Source organism: Bombus bifarius, unplaced genomic scaffold, assembly GCF_011952205.1.
Source record: "Bombus bifarius isolate JDL3187 unplaced genomic scaffold, Bbif_JDL3187 scf7180000008178, whole genome shotgun sequence".
Classification (NCBI taxonomy): Eukaryota; Metazoa; Arthropoda; class Insecta; order Hymenoptera; family Apidae; genus Bombus; species Bombus bifarius.
Window position 1 is genome coordinate 286,475 of NW_022884495.1, and position 19,261 is coordinate 305,735.

The 19,261-nt window shown below is 30.5% G+C and overlaps 5 protein-coding genes across 8 annotated transcripts; 3 read left to right on the forward strand and 2 right to left on the reverse strand.

Annotated features, from left to right (window-relative positions):
* The first annotated feature begins 98 nt into the window (after positions 1 to 98).
* LOC117209574 (DNA repair protein XRCC3-like) lies at positions 99 to 1,880 on the forward strand. Of its 2 annotated transcripts, none has more exons than XM_033451761.1 (5): positions 99 to 431; positions 506 to 703; positions 815 to 945; positions 1,015 to 1,224; positions 1,301 to 1,880. In XM_033451761.1, exons 1-5 carry the CDS (start codon positions 326 to 328, stop codon positions 1,508 to 1,510), a joined length of 855 nt encoding a protein of 284 aa, XP_033307652.1. In that variant the 5' UTR covers positions 99 to 325; the 3' UTR covers positions 1,511 to 1,880. The 2 variants fall into 2 exon arrangements, with proteins under 2 accessions (XP_033307652.1, XP_033307653.1); XM_033451762.1 differs by having other exon boundaries at positions 99 to 410.
* Positions 1,521 to 2,822, reverse strand: LOC117209572 (RNA pseudouridylate synthase domain-containing protein 1-like). Of its 2 annotated transcripts, XM_033451759.1 has the most exons (5): positions 2,438 to 2,822; positions 2,126 to 2,369; positions 1,994 to 2,053; positions 1,777 to 1,894; positions 1,521 to 1,696 (listed from the first exon to the last, which is right to left on the reverse strand). In XM_033451759.1, the coding sequence occupies exons 1-5, from the start codon at positions 2,642 to 2,644 to the stop codon at positions 1,534 to 1,536; spliced, it is 792 nt and encodes a 263-aa protein (XP_033307650.1). In that variant the 5' UTR covers positions 2,645 to 2,822; the 3' UTR covers positions 1,521 to 1,533. The 2 variants fall into 2 exon arrangements, with proteins under 2 accessions (XP_033307650.1, XP_033307649.1); XM_033451758.1 differs by having other exon boundaries at positions 1,777 to 2,053.
* Positions 2,823 to 2,956: 134 nt separating this feature from the next.
* LOC117209553 (E3 SUMO-protein ligase RanBP2-like) lies at positions 2,957 to 14,108 on the forward strand. 2 transcript variants are annotated; one of them, XM_033451700.1, is made up of 11 exons: positions 2,957 to 3,168; positions 3,235 to 3,342; positions 3,848 to 4,073; positions 4,140 to 4,316; positions 4,405 to 4,717; positions 4,810 to 11,363; positions 11,451 to 11,672; positions 11,742 to 12,086; positions 12,963 to 13,429; positions 13,508 to 13,633; positions 13,698 to 14,108. In XM_033451700.1, exons 1-10 carry the CDS (start codon positions 3,103 to 3,105, stop codon positions 13,631 to 13,633), a joined length of 8,604 nt encoding a protein of 2,867 aa, XP_033307591.1. In that variant the 5' UTR covers positions 2,957 to 3,102; the 3' UTR covers positions 13,698 to 14,108. The 2 variants fall into 2 exon arrangements, with proteins under 2 accessions (XP_033307591.1, XP_033307592.1); XM_033451701.1 differs by having other exon boundaries at positions 3,004 to 3,143.
* Positions 14,109 to 14,284: 176 nt separating this feature from the next.
* Positions 14,285 to 16,965, forward strand: LOC117209566 (3-ketoacyl-CoA thiolase, mitochondrial). Its single transcript, XM_033451738.1, has 8 exons — positions 14,285 to 14,389; positions 15,009 to 15,175; positions 15,267 to 15,398; positions 15,495 to 15,759; positions 15,852 to 16,027; positions 16,120 to 16,320; positions 16,396 to 16,550; positions 16,631 to 16,965. Exons 1-8 carry the CDS (start codon positions 14,371 to 14,373, stop codon positions 16,713 to 16,715), a joined length of 1,200 nt encoding a protein of 399 aa, XP_033307629.1. The 5' UTR covers positions 14,285 to 14,370; the 3' UTR covers positions 16,716 to 16,965.
* On the reverse strand, positions 16,940 to 19,188 carry LOC117209565 (odorant receptor Or2-like). The gene is made up of 6 exons (XM_033451737.1): positions 18,434 to 19,188; positions 17,686 to 18,227; positions 17,510 to 17,609; positions 17,329 to 17,436; positions 17,113 to 17,268; positions 16,940 to 17,054 (listed from the first exon to the last, which is right to left on the reverse strand). The coding sequence occupies exons 1-6, from the start codon at positions 18,707 to 18,709 to the stop codon at positions 16,998 to 17,000; spliced, it is 1,239 nt and encodes a 412-aa protein (XP_033307628.1). The 5' UTR covers positions 18,710 to 19,188; the 3' UTR covers positions 16,940 to 16,997.
* Positions 19,189 to 19,261: the final 73 nt, after the last annotated feature.

A 19,261-nucleotide genomic window follows, 5' to 3' on the forward strand; every position in this document is an offset into this window, starting at 1 on the left:
ATACTGCATCCTTTGTAATATATTACCCTATTGTATAATGTATAAAGCATGATCATGTAAACAGGTTTGGACACTCATATATCTAAAGCATAAACGAAACCGTCCATCTTTTGAATCGAAAAAAATTAAGATGGAAGACAAGAAAAGGTCTCATTCTGCGACGTGCAGAGATGAGTAGAGTGGCTTGGCCTTTATCTGAACATTCATAGTATCTATATGTGTTTATGTATATACGTATCGCGCATGCGCAAAACGAGACCTTCTCTTGCTTTCTACTTGATTTTTTGACTCAAAAGATGGACAGTTTCGTCTATGCTTTCGATATATGAGTGTCCAGATCTGTTTATGTGATTGTGGATTGTATCATCATTACAAGAGTGAATCATTTAGCAAATATTTTAAAATAAAAAGTATAATGGAGAACTATTTTGGTATTAAAATTTTATTTTTGTTGCATCTTATGATCTCAATGAATTATATTATTCATTTTGTTTCGCGAAATTAGTTAACGCAAAAATAATAAAGGAACGTGAAAAATTTCTCACAACCGGTTGTCCGAAGTTTGATACGTTACTTCAAGGCGGTATCACTACTCGCGGGATTACACAAATTTATGGAGCTGCAAGTACAGGAAAAACACAATTAGCTTTACAATTATGCCTGACAGTACAGTTACCTACAACAGAAGGTGGCTTTGCTGCTGGTATTTTACAAATTGAATTATTTATAAAATTACAAATGAATATTAGTATTTCCTTACTTTTCAATTCTTTTTCATACATTTCGTTTTAAGTACATCAAATAATTAATGTAGGTGCAGTATATATTTGTACTGAATGTACATTTCCCTCACGAAGATTACAGGAATTGATACAAAAACTGGAAATTACTAAAAAATATGGAATAAATGGTGACTCAGTATTTGTAGAACATATATCAACTATTGTAATTATAATATATTTTTTAACTTAATACATTAACTTTTTAATATAATATTTTTTTTTTACCTTGTAGGAGGAACTGGAGATATGTTTGCTTCATAGAATTCCAATATTAATGTCTGTACAAAAGATAGGATTAATAATTATAGATTCAATTGCTGCTCCATATAGAGTAGAAGATTGGAAAGATGAATCTAATAAAAGAGGAAAAAGTTTGAGAACAATTGGACAACAGTTACATAAATTATGTAAAAATGACATTTGTGTAGTTTGCATTAATCAGGTAAAAAAAGATAAATTCTGTATGTAGTAATTAATAATTCAATAGCATAAATAGCTTACAGACAATTTATATACAGGTAACAGCAATTATGCATGGTAATATATCTAGTGATTATTTGAGTGTACGACCATCTTTGGGAATAACTTGGTTAAGTATGATAACTAATTCCATACAGTTTTACAGAATAGGTACTATGAGATATGCTTGTGTTAAATTGTCATCAAATTTATCAGAAACAACTATTTCATTTGAAATACAAGGATATGGGGTAAAAGCAATAGATTGAATAAAACAAATTGAAATAAAAGTTTAATGTTTATTTGATTGCAAAAGATTATAAATATCATAAAATATATCTTCATCTAATATCCTAGCAATATTTGTTGGTGACCATTGATTTCTTGGATCAGAAGCTACAAATGGATCTGTACTTCTTACATCTAAATTTTCCATTTCATTGTTCAATATAAGTCTTCAAAAATGAGAAAGCAAATATAAATACATAAATAATCTTTATATGTATATTCATATGTTATGTTATGTATATAATACCTGAAGGAATGTAAAAATGTTCGATAAGGCTCTATATCTTTTCTCTCACTATATGTATAATCTCCAATCACAGTATGACCAATATATGAACAATGCACTCTTAATTGATGTCTTCTACCTGTACCAGGACATAATAGTACTTTAGTAGCTGGCTTTCCATTTCTGAAACCTCTTTCTAATACTATAAGAATTGTATATGATTCTTTTGGTTTCTCACAAAATAAGTTATCACTGGTACACATTTTATGGTTTCCCTTCTTTTCTCTAGCATCAATCCCTAATAAAATAATGTTATTGTTAATAAATAGCTTTTCACAAATTGATATTATTAATGTTTTGTTTCACCAACCAATTGCTTTATCTATGATTAGGTAAGGTTCATTAATATGTCCATGAAGTAATGCCAGATAAAATTTTTTGGCTGTTCTTGCTTCGAATACATTAGAAGCAGCTCGAGCTGCTTTTTTATTTAATGCAATACATATCACACCACTTGTCACATAATCTAATCTATGTACAAAATGAAATTCATGAAATAAATTTGGATTGACTAATTTTGGTAAAATTTTTTTTAATTCAAATTGCAGTGTATCCTAAAAATTTTAATATTTATCAAACTAATAAGTATACTATTTCTAATTTAAAAATGTTCTTTCCATACCTTTTTTTCACGATTATTACTATTAATGCACATGTCGTATGGTTTAGAAACCACCAAGAAATTTTCGCTGTGATATAATATATTTACATTATTTTTATGTTTGATTTCAATAAAATATTTCGTATATAATTTTAACAATACTTTTAATATTCGCGTTAATTTGAGAATAAACATCCTACAATTGTATAATATTTTATTTATATTCATTTTATGCAATATTAGTTTTTGTTTTTGTAAGCAACAAAATATACATAACACCAATCTTTGAAAACTGTTACGTTATCAAAATGATAAACATTGGTTGGGTATTATATTCATGTATGTATGTGTATCTAGTTTCTTTCAGGTACAAGATTGCTTGTTATACTCCTGAAAGATGGCATTTTATGATTTTATATTGTTTAATCCTTCCTGTTGGCTGTCTGTTTTCCGTTTTGAATTTTGCTTATAACTTCGCACTGATTGCAATAAGTGATGCAACAATGATTTGTAATGTATGATCAGTGATTAATGTATATTAAATTCAGAGCACGAAAAATTTGGTTTTTGGAGATAATTTAAACAAGTATCATACTGTAAATATGTCTTGTAAATAATTACATATATTTTAAATCATTCCGGAACTATATCAGAGGGCACCACTTAACTTAGTATTTCTGAATTGGATGAGAGTCGTTTGGATAAGACCGTTTGAAAGCGATTTGTGGTATGAGAAAAAGTCTTATTGTGGAGTGCGTACTATATAACGGTATTTCTAATTTCATTATAATCGAATATTATCTGTTAATTTTTTTTAGCGATCATTAAGGGAAGTTTTGTACTATATTCTGAAAATGTTTCGATCGAAGAAGGATGTTGACCGACACGTGAAGAACATTTTTATCAAACTTAAAGATTCAGGAGAGGTGAGGTTATTTTTCAGAAGAAAACGTCGTTGTTCCAAAATATATTTGTCCAAATATATTTATTAATTTTTTATATTTAAGTACTCAATGATTTCTTAAAATTATCCTTTCTTTTATTTCAAATGCACTTTGTATGCATACTAACTCATAATATTTCTATCTAATGTCAAATTGTATAGCACTGAAGGCCTTGACTTGATTATGAAAAAGATACATACATGCACATGCACTAACCTCTATATGATGGTTTAACGGTTTTTTACGACTTGAAGCAAATTTTGATTTTATATGTATTTAAAAAACATTTTTATACTTATTCAAATATTTTTTAAAGAATTCAGTTGTGTAAATATTTATTCACTCTAATATATTTGTTTTTGCCTTTTCTTTCTTTCTTTTCTTTTTTGATGTTTACAATATTTTGTAATTAGTAATTTTATTAGTTATAATGAAAATTTGCATTTTTAATATATTTTGTACATAATATCTGCATTTCTTTTTCAAGAAAAAGCTTCGATGTTATAATATTGCAAAATTATATTATCAAGTTGGAGACTATGAATCTGCAAAAAAATATGTTTCAAATTATTTGGAAATAAGAGACAAATCTGCAGGAGCTCATAAATTATTAGGTCAAGCTCTTGAAGCTTTGGGCCAGAAAGAAGCAGCCTTTGTAAGATATAAAATATCTCTTGAATTAGAACCAAAGCAGGATGATCTTCTCCTAAAAGGTATAGTTCAATATTTTTAATCTATTATTTCTTACTTTAAACTCACATATTAATAATATTTTTTAGTATGTGAGCTGTTGTCTGATATGGATATTAATACAGATATAAATAAGATAAAATATTGGGTAGAAAGAGCAGATAAGAAATTTCCACATCACGAAATAGTTTTTGAGCTAAAGGAAAAATTGTTAACTTCAAAAACACCAAGTGGTGATGATGATGATTTAGAAAAACTTATTATATGTACGTAATAAAATCTCTACTATATAATTACATGATTTTGTACAATTTAATTTAATTTGTTTATAATAATGTAATGCGTTTTTTTTAGCTGAATTATCAGTAAAACAAACAGATGTGCATCTACAAGTGAAGTTGCTCAAGTATTATGTAGGAAATCATAGGCTTGAAGATGCATATAACAAAGCAACCGAGATAGAGGCAACACAGTGTCACAGAAATAATATCATTTGGTATCAATCATTAACTGAATTACTTGTGAAGTGTAAAGAGAGTAAACAGTCAGATTGGACATTTTGGATATTTTATATTTCTGTGTTAGAAAGATATGCAGCACTTTGTCTTAAAGAACAGAGTAATGTTATTAGAAAAAGTATAACAGATATTACACAGGCAGTATTTAAGTAAGTATATTTGTACTAGGAGTCATATATTTTATTAGAAATATATATATATATATAACTAATATTACTGAATTAAAACATTCATATTGCAGTTTTGATCAAAGTTTACATGAATGTAAATCAAAGAACTTCTCTAATCATCCTGTTTTTATTGAACACATGTTATTACACATGTGGGGTCAATTACATTTTCATTTAGCATGTTTAATTTTACGTAAAACTAAGGCTGGTGAAGATAGTTGGTCTGAAGCAGGTAGATTGTGTGGACCTCTTTTATTAACTGCATTACATGTAGCACCTATAGATCCTACTGCTGTATGGACTATGCATTTAAAAGATAGACTTAAGAATCTAGTACATGTTTGGTATAGAGAAGGATCATACAGATATAGCCAGGCAGGTCATGTACTTCAAGATTATGCCCGAGATAATACTAAGAAATTACTAGATAAAATCGATAAATTTTGTACAAGTTCATGGCGAGAACGGGTATATCAAAGAATCTTTATTGGTCGATTGTATCAAGATGGTAAGACAACATCATATTTCGTGAACTCTTCAGTTTCAAATCCACCATTACGTTTATGTTCATTTAATGAACTAAAAAGATTTGATGAAATATCCGAAGAAGTATGGCCAGATTCATTACACCATCAAGTTTGGCTTGGTTTAAGAGCTCGGCCCCACACCTCACAAAATAAAGACAATGGACCGCATCCAAATCAAACGTCACGTGTTTTCTGTGAATTACAGTTTTCTGTTTATAACTTACACCAAGCAGCTCCTGAAAGTTTAAGTCGTCTCGATATTGATGCATTTTTAAATGCTGCTATCTGCACTTCTTCTGTACTTGAAGAGCAGCAATTGAGTGGGCTTTTAAACCCTGAAAAATTACCTACATTGCCCGCAGATCTTACTAACACTCTCTGTACTAGTGTTCAAGAACAGTGGTGGTCTTATGCTTATAAAGTATATTCTATGGATAAACAAAAGCCATTGGACGAAGATGTTGGAGAATTGAGATTAGAATTACAAAGAGGCTTAGAAGTAGTACGTTGCCTTGGAAATCACGGATTGCATCCTGTTCTTTTAGTTCATTTAGCACGAATATTTCATTATAGAGCAGAGACATTGAAAGAAATAGATCAAGAAAATAATGACATACCATATTTAGAAGCACGATCTGAGATGTATTGGTCGGCTGCAATACCACTTCTTGAAAGATTACAAAATAATCAAGTTATTCGTATAACTAATTCTAAATTTTTTAACTATCAAGGAAAAGAAATGAATAATGTAGAAATAATTAAAGCTTTAGAAGAGGGTAAATTGCTTCTAGCTCAACGATTTGTACGCAGCAAACAATATGAAAAAGCAATAGATGCACTACAGGCTTTGAAATGTCCAGAAGCTTCAGTTCAACAGGGTCAAATGTATGAAAAGCTTGCAGATGAGATCATCAATTCTATACCCAAGGAAAGTTTAACATCTGAAATGAGATCACAACATATTATCATGCTCTCAAAAGCAAGAGAATGTTTTTATCTAACATTAGATCGCTTGCGCAGTCCGGGTACAGATCCGAAACATCCTTTAAACTCATTACTTTCCACATATATTTCCAATGTTGAAAATAAATTGAAAAGGATTGATCCAGACCTATCACGAGGTGACTTAAGCAGAAATGAATGCGATGGAATGTCGGATGAAAGTTATTCTTCTGCTCATAGTGCTGTTGATCAAACAGCTACAAAAATATCAACATTAACGGGATTAAATGCTTCAATTAATATTCTGAGTACACCACAAAAAAACATACACCGTACACCAAAACAGTCTAGCACTCCTTGTAGGGCACAACATCAGGATATATTGGATTTATCTCGGAATCGCTCTGAGGCACGTCCGAGTCCTGAACGTCTTGACGCTCAAATTCGTTCACTAAATCAAATGATTCACGCAAAGGATAATAAGATACAATCGATAGCAGAGCAAAATAAAGCTATATTGGAATTGAACAAAACAGTAATGGAGAAAGTCGAAAAATTAGCAAAAGAAGTAACAGAATTACGAAAAGAATTTCAGAAACAACGTACTCAGATTAATGTTAATGTTAATCCGAATCTAGAAGAAGATTTGTGCATTTTGAACGAAGATGATTACAATGATTTAAATTACAACGCAAATCAATCAGGCTCCGCATCTTCGATATCCGGGAACATGTTTCAATCTTCTCATAGACACCCATATTCTCAGTTGGTATATCCTTCAGCTACTTTTCAAGGATATTATCCGGCAGGAATGTCATTTAATGACCCAAATGCACAAGCTATTCCTTCTTTATACCCTCCAAATGTTTATTCCATGCCGGTATTGTATCCTAATACGAGATCGAAAATGCCTGAAAACATTCTTCAACCAAGCTTATTTATGCCACCAACAAATCAATCATTGCAAATTCCACTGCAAAAAGTAGAAACATCAAAACCAGAATCGATTATAAAAGACGCTCCTGTAAATAAAATTCCACCAGTTAATGTTGCTATTACCACTTCTGATACACTTCCAACTACAGCACCAATTGTTCAACCAACACTTAGTGTAACGATTCCTCCACATTTCAGACAAAGTAGTTCTTCTACTCCAGCTGCCACTGAACAATCTGCTCCACATTGTTATCAAATTTCTATGCCTTCCCAAGCTACTATACCAACAACAGTAAACTTACCACCTTTGTCAAATACTGTTACAACTACTCCAGCAAATCTTTCTGTATCAGAGACATCAAAGCAAGATACTATCTGTTCAACTGGATCTCCAAACAGTTCAGATCATGAACATGATCCAATTCCAGATTTTGTTCCTGTTATACCATTACCCGCAGAAGTTAAAGTTACTACTGGAGAAGAGGGTCAAGAGGTATTGTTTTGTGCAAGAGCTAAACTTTACCGTTTCGTGGATAATGAATGGAAAGAACGTGGTATAGGAAACGTCAAATTACTTAAAAATGAAGAAGGAAAAGTTCGTTTACTTATGCGCAGGGAACAAGTATTAAAAGTATGTGCAAATCATTATCTTGTGCCAGATATGGAGTTAACTGCTAAATCAAATAATGAAAAGGCATGGTTTTGGGTTGCACATGACTTTGCTGATGGAGAATTAAACCTAGAAAAGTTTTGTATCAGATTTAAGACTGTTGAAGAAGGTATTTCCTTTAAGGAACATTTTGATAAAGCTAAAGCAAGTCTTACATCTGAGAAAATAATTGAAAGTATTGATAAAACATCAACCAAAGCTAGTGCTACATCGAGCAATATTAAAAAGTCGGAGAAAACAAAATCAGATTTAAAAGCTATAGAACGAACACCGTTTGTTTCTGAACAAACTGTTCAAAAACAATCTATTGATGTGACAGAAACCATTACATCAGAGAAATTAAAAACTAATGTACCTACAACAGTTATTGGTGGATTTTCATTTACATCAACACCAATTATTCAAAAAACAACCACTACAGAATCTTCAAAAGTTCCTACTAAGTCAGAAGTTAGTCCATTTGCCGGTTTTACATTTAATAAGACTGTAACGAATGCTGAAAGTTTTGCAACTACGACACAAAAAAACTCGACTACTGGAATAATAACTGCATCACAATTTACTTTCCCATTTACAAAAGCAACTACACCTTCTCAATTAGGGGCTACAACAGTACCAACTGTTAGTGTTCATAACTCGTCAATTTCATCTTCACAACCAATCAGTACTGTTGTTACTAGCGAAAATACTTCTGTTAATACTCCTCAATTTTCACTTAGAAGACCTTTTGCTCCTGCTCCTGCTCATGCTCCTGCTCCTGCTTCTGCTCCTGCTTCTGCTCCTGCTCCTGCTCTTGCTCCTGCTCCTGCTCTTGCTCCTGCTTCTGCAAATTCTACTGTTCCAACCTTTGCTTCTGCGGGTATTCAAGATACAGGCAAGTCTCTTGTACAAACTGAATATGAAGAAATGCTATTCACTGAAAAGATTAGCCTTCAGTATTACAACAGTGATGCCAAACAGTGGGAAAACAGAGGTACTGGACAAATAAAGATTTTATGGAATCCAAAAACGAACAAAATTCGTTTATTAATGATAGATGAAAATAGTTTGAAAGTTTGTTATAATTATGATATTTTTGCAAAATGCCCATTTACACTAAAAAGTAGTAGTAACACAATTGTCAATTGGAATATACAATATGGGTTAGGCAACAAAACAGTAATGTTTGCAGCAACATTTAAAACATCCAGTCAAGCATCTCAATTTTATAGCATAATTACTAGCAATCAGCAAAAGATGGTAAACAATTGTATTACAGCAGAAAATTTAAAAAAGCCAGAAACTCTTCAAAATACACAAACAAACAAGATACAGACTTCCTTGTCTGAAATGTTTAAGCCACCAGCAGGATCATGGGAATGTAATGCTTGCTACACAAGAAATACTGAATCGAATGCAAAATGTATAGCTTGTGAAGAACCACGTTCTTCTGTGTCGAATAAATCAAATATCTCAAATACAGTTACATCAAGTCAAATACCTCTTTCACAAATGTTTAAACCACCTACTGGCTCGTGGAAATGTAAATGTTGCGATATTGTTAATGCAGCTGAAAGTAATTATTGTGTTGCCTGTGACACACCAAAAGATCTGTCTCTTCCACCTAAACCAAAAACTGATGGTTTTCAGATAAGTACAAGTTCCTCTGGAGCTACACCCACATTTACGTTTGGTATTCCACAAGATACTACTAAGAAAAGTACAAGTGGATTTTCATTTCGTTTACCTACCTCTAATGATGTTTTTATAGATTCTAAATCTACATCTTCGATAGCTACAAAATCTGATGATAAAACAGATACATCAAATGCAAAATTTGTTTTTGGAACACCAGGAAAATCGTTTGGGTTCAATTTTGTGTCTAAATCATCTCCAACAAAGTCTGGTGAAGAAGAAAATAGTGAAGAGGAAGTGGTGGAAAGCGATGACATTCATTTTTCACCCATAATTCCATTACCAGATAAAATTGAAGTTAAAACAGGTGAAGAAGAAGAAGAAGTTCTTTATAGTCATAGAGCGAAGTTGTTTAGATACGATAAATCGGTAAATGAATGGAAAGAACGTGGTTTAGGTGACATAAAATTATTACGACACAAGGAAACGGGCAAATTGCGACTAGTAATGAGACGAGAGCAAATATTAAAGCTGTGTTTAAATCATTTCGTGCTTCCAAATTTGGAATTGAAGCCGAAAGATGAGAAAACATGGATGTGGAATGCTGCTGATTATAGCGAAGGAGAAATCGAACCCACTCTCTTTGCGTGTCGCTTTAAAACATCCGACATTGCTAACGATTTCAAAGATGTAATTGACAAATCAAGGATGGAGCTCCCACCCATTGAAAAAACTGCCGAAACGAAAGTAGAAGCATTCACCGAAGTTTCACCTACACGAGATATCGAGGTTCTGTACGAGTTGAAAGTAACACCTGAAGAAAAACAAGCTGCATTAAAGTTTCAACTTCCAGAAAACTTCTATGCGTACAAACAAAAGCCAGATTGTCCTGGATGTAGAGGCTGTAAAGAATATTCTGATGTATCGTTATTTTCAGATGGAAGTTCTGGAAAAGCAGCATCTACATCAAAAACACCTGCAGAGGATCAAAAACCTCTGACTACTACATCTGGGATACAGTCACTTTCAAAATCTATTAATTTAAGTCCCGCATCTAACGAATTCACAACTGTTCAAACACCTGTTTCAAATACTGATACAACTGTTTCTTCCATTTTCAAGTCTGGATTGCATAGTACAACCACGTCACAATTTGCAACGAATTCTCTCTCTACAACAACTACATCAAGTATATCATTTGGGAATACTAATACGATCACATCAAGTGATAAGAAAACTGGTTTTTCATTTGTAATGCCCCAAACTACATCTACTACAAATGAGATACAAAAATCTACATCTGATACTTCAACACCTGAAAATTTAAAAATCTGTAGTCCCACTAATTCTCAAGGACAGGTATCATCGACTACATCTTTTTCATTTATGACATCGTCTACAACACCTACAACATCCATATTTGGAATGGCAAAATTAGATAATACAGGAAAGAATATTTTTGGTGGAATGTGGAAAAAAGATTCTTCTGGATTACTTAAGCCTACTTCCATTAGTGTCAGTACAAATAATTCTGAATCAATATTTTCAAATAATTTCAAAACTCAACCAAAAACAAATACAAATACTGCAATGACATCTGTATTTGGTGCTAGTACTTCTCTTTTCGGATCTTCTGCATTGAAAACTAGTTCTGAAAGCTCAACCACAGGTTCATTATCATTTGATACATCTGCTAAATCTACTAATTCAATATTTCCTAATACATCTACATCATTTTCGTCCAATTTATTCTCCGGCTCATGTACAACTACATCATCTTTTACAATTTCAAATCCTGTGACAACTAATGTTTTTGAAACATTAATACCAACAACAAGTGAAACACAAGAGGACAGTGATATTGCTTTCTTGTCAACGACAAATGTGTCATTTTCAGCTATAGCAGCTCAAAATCCCCAGATAGCATTCAAAAAAGGTACATCTTTCATATCATTATCCGTATGATAGCAATTTAAATTAGTAAGAACTGATAACATTATTATACAAATAATTTATTTCATAGATCCAAATTTTTCTTTTGTTGGTGCTGGGTCAGCTGTATTTAATTCGAAATCAAAATCTGCGCAACAAACAAAAGAAGTTACGGCAAATAAAAAAGATGAAAATGAAGAAGAAGAATACGATCAAACCGAAAATGATCAAGATCATGATCCTCATTTCGAGCCTATTGTACCTCTGCCTGATATTATCGAAGTACATACCGGAGAAGAAGAGGAAGAGAAAGGTATAATTTAAAATAACTGTTTGAAAAGATTAATGTATTTATCTTTAAATGATCACATGTTTGTTACAGTATTTTGCGAAAGAGCTAAATTATACAGATACGATAAGAACATGTGCGAGTGGAAAGAAAGGGGTGTTGGAGAAATGAAAATTTTACATCATCCAAAATATGACCGTTACAGATTGCTGTTACGACGAGATCAAGTTTACAAAGTAGTATGCAATCTCTTACTTACTCCAGACATTGTCTTTACTAAACTCACTACGAATGATCGCTCTTGGATATGGGCAGGCATGAATTATGCTGAAGAGCAACCATGTATAGAGCAATTAGCAGTTAAATTTAAAACTGTAGAACTGGCAAAAATTTTCAAGGATACAGTTGATAAAATCCAACAAACTCTAAGCGAAAGCCGTAAGGAATAAGATGAAAACCTCTTGTTTATAATGCTTTCCTTAGTTTATAATCCTTGCTTGTGATTGCATGTGTATTCATTGTATGTTATATGCATACTATAAAAAACATATATTTCTTCATTATTAAAAAATATTAATGTATCTTTATTTATATACATAAAATGTAATACTGTTTAAAAATATTATAATTTAATATCAAATATGCTATAAAGAGGCAATCATACAGAGATCATTGAAATCGTACGAAGACATGTTTTGTTACCTTTTAAAGGAACTGTCCAAAAAATGTTTTTTGATTAATATATCTGATTGTAAGTTTAATTGTGATACACAAATAATAATATTGATTCATCATATAGACATGTATAAAATTATTTTATTAAAATATATTTAATTCCATTCAACTTTTATTATTTGTAATGAAAGAAACAAAATGCAAGACATGACAATAGAACTATTTTATATTATACTTCATAATGGATAAAGTTTTACTATTAAACAAATGTACTGTTATCATAAATTTTATCAATATCTATTGATTTTTTGTTAATTTTCTAGTAATTTTTAAATAACTGTCAATATTTATATTAAAAACTAACTTGTACAAATACATATTTTAGTTGCATAACGTTGAATAAAATGTAATTTACGATACAAAACGCAATTTAAATTATTTTCACCAATTAAAATAAAAGTTTTCCTCAATTTTAAATGTGTTCAATATTTATACATATCTACATATAAGGTGTACTTTTATAAGGTAACTTTATAGGATAGTAGCTTTTACACTAGCTTTTTGCTTGCACATAGCGTTCATATTATTTAATTAGAGTAGTTATTTCGATACAAATTTATGTTTTTTATATAAATACAGGAGAAAAAAATGTAGAAGATAGACCAGTAATAGAAGAACCAGAAGATGGTAAAAATGAAGAACTAGATGAAGAAGAAGGTGATGAAGGTGAAGTAGACGTTGAAGTAAATGAAGTAGAGGATGAAGAAGAAGAGGAAGATAATGATGATGATGATGATGATGAGGAGGAGGAGGATGATGATGAGTATGATGATGAGGATGATGATGAGGATGATGATGAGTATGATGATGAGGATGATGATGAGGAGGAGGAAGAGGAGGAGGAGGAGGATCAGAACTCCATTACTTTTGAAAAAAGTGCTTCTGTGTTTGCTAGAAATAAAAAAGGTGGTTGGAACTTTGTTGCATCAGGAAATTTAATTATTTATTATGATTCTAATATTTTTGGTGAAAAAATAATATTAAAGGCAGATGAGACAGATGAAGTTGTAAGCAACACAATTATTAGTATGACAACAAACATGAAGGTAAAAGCATTAAAATTATGTTATGTAACAATTTAACTGATTGTGAATTAACTAACTGTCAGTTATTATTTTATAAAGGTGAATGGTACACGATGCACTTGGACGGCAATTGATCATGCTTTGACACCGCCGACAAAACGCACTTTAAGTGCCACTTTTTCCTCAGTACATGTCGCACAGGAAATGTATAAACATTTTCAATAAGTAAGTAAAAATTTGTATGCAGTATAAAAAGAAAATGATAAAAATTAATTATTGATTTCAACAGGGGGTAGAACACGCATTTCAAGCACACATCAGTGAACCATTCTATGAAGAATAAAATAAAATGATTCCTCATATTTCTTATAATAAAGTATTATATCTCTTGTAAACAAAAATCATTTAATTTTAGTTCAATTTCAATTTATAGGATAAGTAGTTCCCAATTTTATCCTTTTTTATGGGTGTAACTGTATAATAAATAATTGTACAAATTATCTAGGAGTTTATGAAAATAAGTAAATTTTCGTCAATTGTGATGCATTTCGCTCGTAAAAAAAGATACATGATAAATCAAAATTACTTGGTTAACAATTACGTATCTAACTGTAAGTTCAAATTTAACATGTGATATTTAAAGAACTTTACTGATATTTATAAAAATATTTATTACAATAAAAGTGCATGTATGTTCCAAGTGTTCATTCCTTTAATTAAGTAACCTCCTAAAAAATAAAATTCCATCTGTGGTAACGGGCAACGAAATCGCTTGCGACGTTACTGCAACCAGTCGTATCTTCATGCGTTAATATATAAACTACTATATAATGAGTATGTTATGTTACAAACGTGTGGTAGTAGATAGCGGTACATATATAAGCAGTTGAACACTGTACAATACATTAGGGGTTGAATTTCTGTTGTAGATTGTATTGTAATACAGAATATATTGTTACACAATGTCTGTTGCAACGAAAGGTATGTAATATTCAAAACATTTAGTATATAAAAATAAATATATCTAGAGATTTTAATAAAAAAATTGAATAAATATTTACATATTTTCTTAAATTCCTTATTTATAATTTTTCCAGCTTTCCTATTTATTTTTATAATACTTCTGACTCAGCACAAAAATATATTATATTTGAAGTTTTATAATTACAAGATCTTTGAGATATATAAACGTTATATCTTTTATGCGGCAGGAAAATAAGAAAAAATGTCTTAATACAAAGTAAAATTGTAAATAAATAATTAATATTAAATATATATATATACAAAATATATTTAATAGTATTGAAAAAATGATGTCATATATATAATTTTAGAAGAATAAATGTTAGGTGTTTTGCGAATATGTTTTTCGACCTTTGGACTTAATGTTAAATATAACTAAATGACTGCTACTTTTATTATTTTAAAATGCGTTTGTATGTATTTATATTTACATTTTAAGTAATTAAAACTATCAAACAATTGTGTGTATATATATATATATATATAAAAACACATATATATATATATATATATATAATATATATACAATATATTATATATATATATATAATATATATATACATTTTTTTTCCTATAGGTATCTTTATTGTAGCTGCAAAACGTACCCCATTTGGTACAATGGGTGGTGTATTTTCCAATAAAAGCGCAACTGATCTATCAGTTGTTGCTGCCAAATCTGCTTTGCAATCTGCAAAGCTAAATCCTGATAAAATAGATAGTGTTGTTTTTGGGCATGTATTAGCTGTATGTAGTTAATCAATATTTACATATACCAGTTGATTGTTTTTATTAAATGTTCCATGCTCTTATAAGATTTATAATTATTATTTACAAGGTATCATCTGCTGATGGAGGATTTTTAGCACGTCATGTTGCATTGAAGTCTGGTATACCTTTAGAAAAACCAGCATTCTCTGTAAATAGATTATGTGGTTCTGGATTTCAGTCAATTGTTAATGGTGCACAGGTATAGATTCATGTATCACATAGTATATGTATATATTAAAAAAGTACTTGTAATAAAATTGTGCAAACATAAAAGGTAATTAATTATTATTTTCAGGATATTTTAACAGGGCAATCTAAGATAGTTTTAACAGGAGGAACAGACAATATGAGTCAAGTTCCCTTTGTTGTAAGAAATGTTCGGTTTGGCACAACTCTAGGGCAAAAATATGAGTTTGAGGATGCTTTATGGCTTGGATTATTTGATACTTATTGCAATTTAACTATGGGTATAACTGCAGAAAAGCTTGGAGCTCAATATAACTTAAACAGACAAGAGGTAGATGAATTTGCTTTAAGAAGTCAGCAATTATGGAAGGCTGGTAAATGTCTTTTATATTGAACTCAATGCTGATTATTTAAAATATTAATATAAATGAATAAAGATACTGAAATCGAATTTCAATTATTTCAGCCAATGATGCTGGTCGTTTTAAGGAGGAACTTGCACCTGTTACGATCACTGTGAAAAAGCAAGATGTTGTCGTTAGTACTGATGAACATCCACGACCTCAAACAACTTCTCAAAGTTTAGCCACATTACCTCCTGTTTTTCAGAAAGATGGTTTAGTTACAGCAGGATCTGCATCTGTATGTTAATTTGTGTCTTATTAAAGTTAATTGTAGATACATTAGAATTATATTTTATACTTTCTGGACATACATATAACTTTTCCACATAGGGTGTTTGCGATGGTGCAGGAGCAATTATCTTAGCTAGCGAAGAGGCTGTTAAGACAGAGCAACTTACACCATTAGCACGTTTGATAGGATACAGCATTGTAGGTGTAGAACCCAGTATTATGGGAATTGGTCCAGCTCCGGCTATCAAACAACTTCTTAAAGTTACTGATAAAAATTTGAATGATGTTGAACTTGTTGAGGTAAAAATATTAATAAAAATCTCATTTAAATGTAGGTATCTAATCAAACATGTAATTATTTATATGTTTTGCTAGATTAATGAAGCATTTGGAGCTCAAACATTGGCATGTGTTAGAGAGTTAGATCTAGATATTAATAAATTAAACGTGGATGGTGGAGCTATTGCTCTTGGACATCCATTAGCTGCATCTGGTAGTAGAATTACTGCACATTTAATACATGAACTAAGGTGTGTTAATATTTAAAAAATAAGAAACTAATGAATATATAGAATGAATTAATGAGAATGATACATAATCACTTTTGCAGGAGACGAAAAAGTGGAAAATTAGGAATTGGTTCTGCTTGCATTGGTGGAGGTCAAGGAATAGCTGTGATGGTAGAAGCATTATAATCATATTACACATTATATAGTTATAAATGGTGATATGAAACACGGATTACGATTATCGAGACATATATATATATTATAAAATGTATGTTTATGCATATATTTATTTTTTATATTTTATATACATTACAAAGTTATTGAAAGATTGTTGAATCTATATTTTTATACTAATATTGATCGCATGGTTAGAAGAATTTCATATTTAAAATTCTACCATGTTTACTAATGTCTGAATAAACATTTAAAATATTTTTCTATTGTAAATTTTTATAATTATTAATATATCTAGGTAGCTGTAGAAGTTCTTAACACGGTAAAAATAGAATACGACGTACGTAGAATCTAAAAGATCACATTAATGAATAAAAAAAATGAAATCATTATAGATATATATACATACTAGAACAAAATTTTGTAATGATAATTCCATAACATTTCCAACAATTAATATAAGAGGCCATTGTGCTCTTGCCATTATAATAAGTAAGGCATGTTTAAAATCCTTGCTATTATCCCACCAGTTATTTGCATAGGCAGATGAACATATTCTCATGCTCTGTAAATGTGATTTTTAACTAAAATTTTTATTATTAAATTTTTGATCACAATTACATACATGAAAATGTAGTTCATTTCCATGCCAGCAATATATGAAGATTTGGTATATCACGCAACACGTATATAGTAATGTGCCAAGAAATTCGGATGTAACGTAATCTTTCATCTGTAAATGTAACAAATACACAGTACATACTTACGACTGCGTAAACCGAACAAAGTTAATATGCAAGATTTACCTGTGATAAGTTGAATAATATAGCACAAATGACAATACAATCTACTAGAAGTTGTAAAAATATTAAAGTACCAAATACATCTTGGATTTGTTTTGAGAAACTGGAAATATTTAGTAATGTGCGTATATATTTGAGGAATAGATGTTGAAATTTGTATCTTTAATTGAGAAACTTACTCAAATATCATAATAGTATGTTCAATGCAATGTTTCAAATCCTCATACATTTTACTATAAACTTTTAAAGTAGAGTTTTCAATACTGACATTATCAATTAATAAAGTATATTTTTTTTCTATTATACAATGCATCGAAGAAATATTATAATTTAAGATTGTTAGTTGGCAACAAGCAGTCACTATAAAACCTGTTGCTAAAGTATCTATTGCTATATTGTTAATGCAACTTGTACAGACGACCATAAATTGATGCAAAGAAGTAAATTCAAAAACTGGAGTAGATGTTACATTATAAGGATACCATCCTACCATTGGTAATTGTTTAGATGTCCCACTGATTTGATATAATATCGGGGTACTTCCCCAAGAAATTACAGCAATGAAACCAAAAGTTTGAAAAGTGATTTGATGAAAAATTGCTTGCCAAGTATAATATGCCGTAATATGTTCGTATTTATCGTTATCTCGATTAAACATTTCGCTGTTTGTTATATCTATAAGATCTTTGATACGTCTACGTCGGCAGATAATATAAATCACCTATTTACAAATGTAAAAAGTATCTAATAGAATAATATGTTTATTTATTCTATTTTTCTAAAAGAAAGAGAGAGAGAGAGAGAGAGAGAGAGAGAGAGAGAGAATAGAAGTAACGAGCAAAAATATTTGGTCAGTCATATTATTACACGATACAGTATCATAACGATTAAGATATACAAAAAGACATCTTACACCTTAAATTATACCTTTGTGGCGTACGTAGAATAAGTCATGAGAATACTTAAACTGGCCATCATTGCCTCTATATTTCCCCAATTTATAATTATGTATACGATATTGCTAGCTATAGTAATTCCAAGAAAAAATATTAAATTAAAAGTTGTGTATATATTATACAAATATTTATATTTGGCCCATTCCGGCCAGAATCCCAGATAGTAAATGATTGATAAACTAGTTTGCAAGTGTTTATTAGGGTGTATCTTTTTGAACTTGGTTTGTTTCTCCCCAAAAATATCCATTTTCTCAAACAAATTACTTATGTTGCAATTTCGTAGATTGAATTTACCTTTATATTGGGAATACTAACTTTGTATCAGTTTACCATTTGCCTCGTGGGTTTGTAACATTTACATCGTAGAATTCTAACATTTAATTAAAGAGTTCACAAGATTACAGGACTATTTCATGATGAATCGTAATTATATCGAGGAAGAGAACGCTTCCTACTATTTGTACTTAATTAAACGACATTCAAAAGGGATAGTTTCTTTGGGCTATAATCATGTTCGATTATAGAGAGTACATCACTTTTAATATTCATCGTTTATCGATTCAACGTATTCTGTAATCAAAGTACAGTATACCGTACTGTTCTTGTCTTCTTTACAGTCTTCCCTATTGAAGTTAAAGTGATTCTCTTCTCTCGGGTACTATAAATCCGAAGAAGTCGGTAATGCAGATAAAGCTGTTTTACTTGATACAGTTATCACATATAAAATAAGCATTATAGGAGAAACATAAAAAAAATCCAGAGACTATCAGATATGCATGTATGTAATTGTATATGAAAG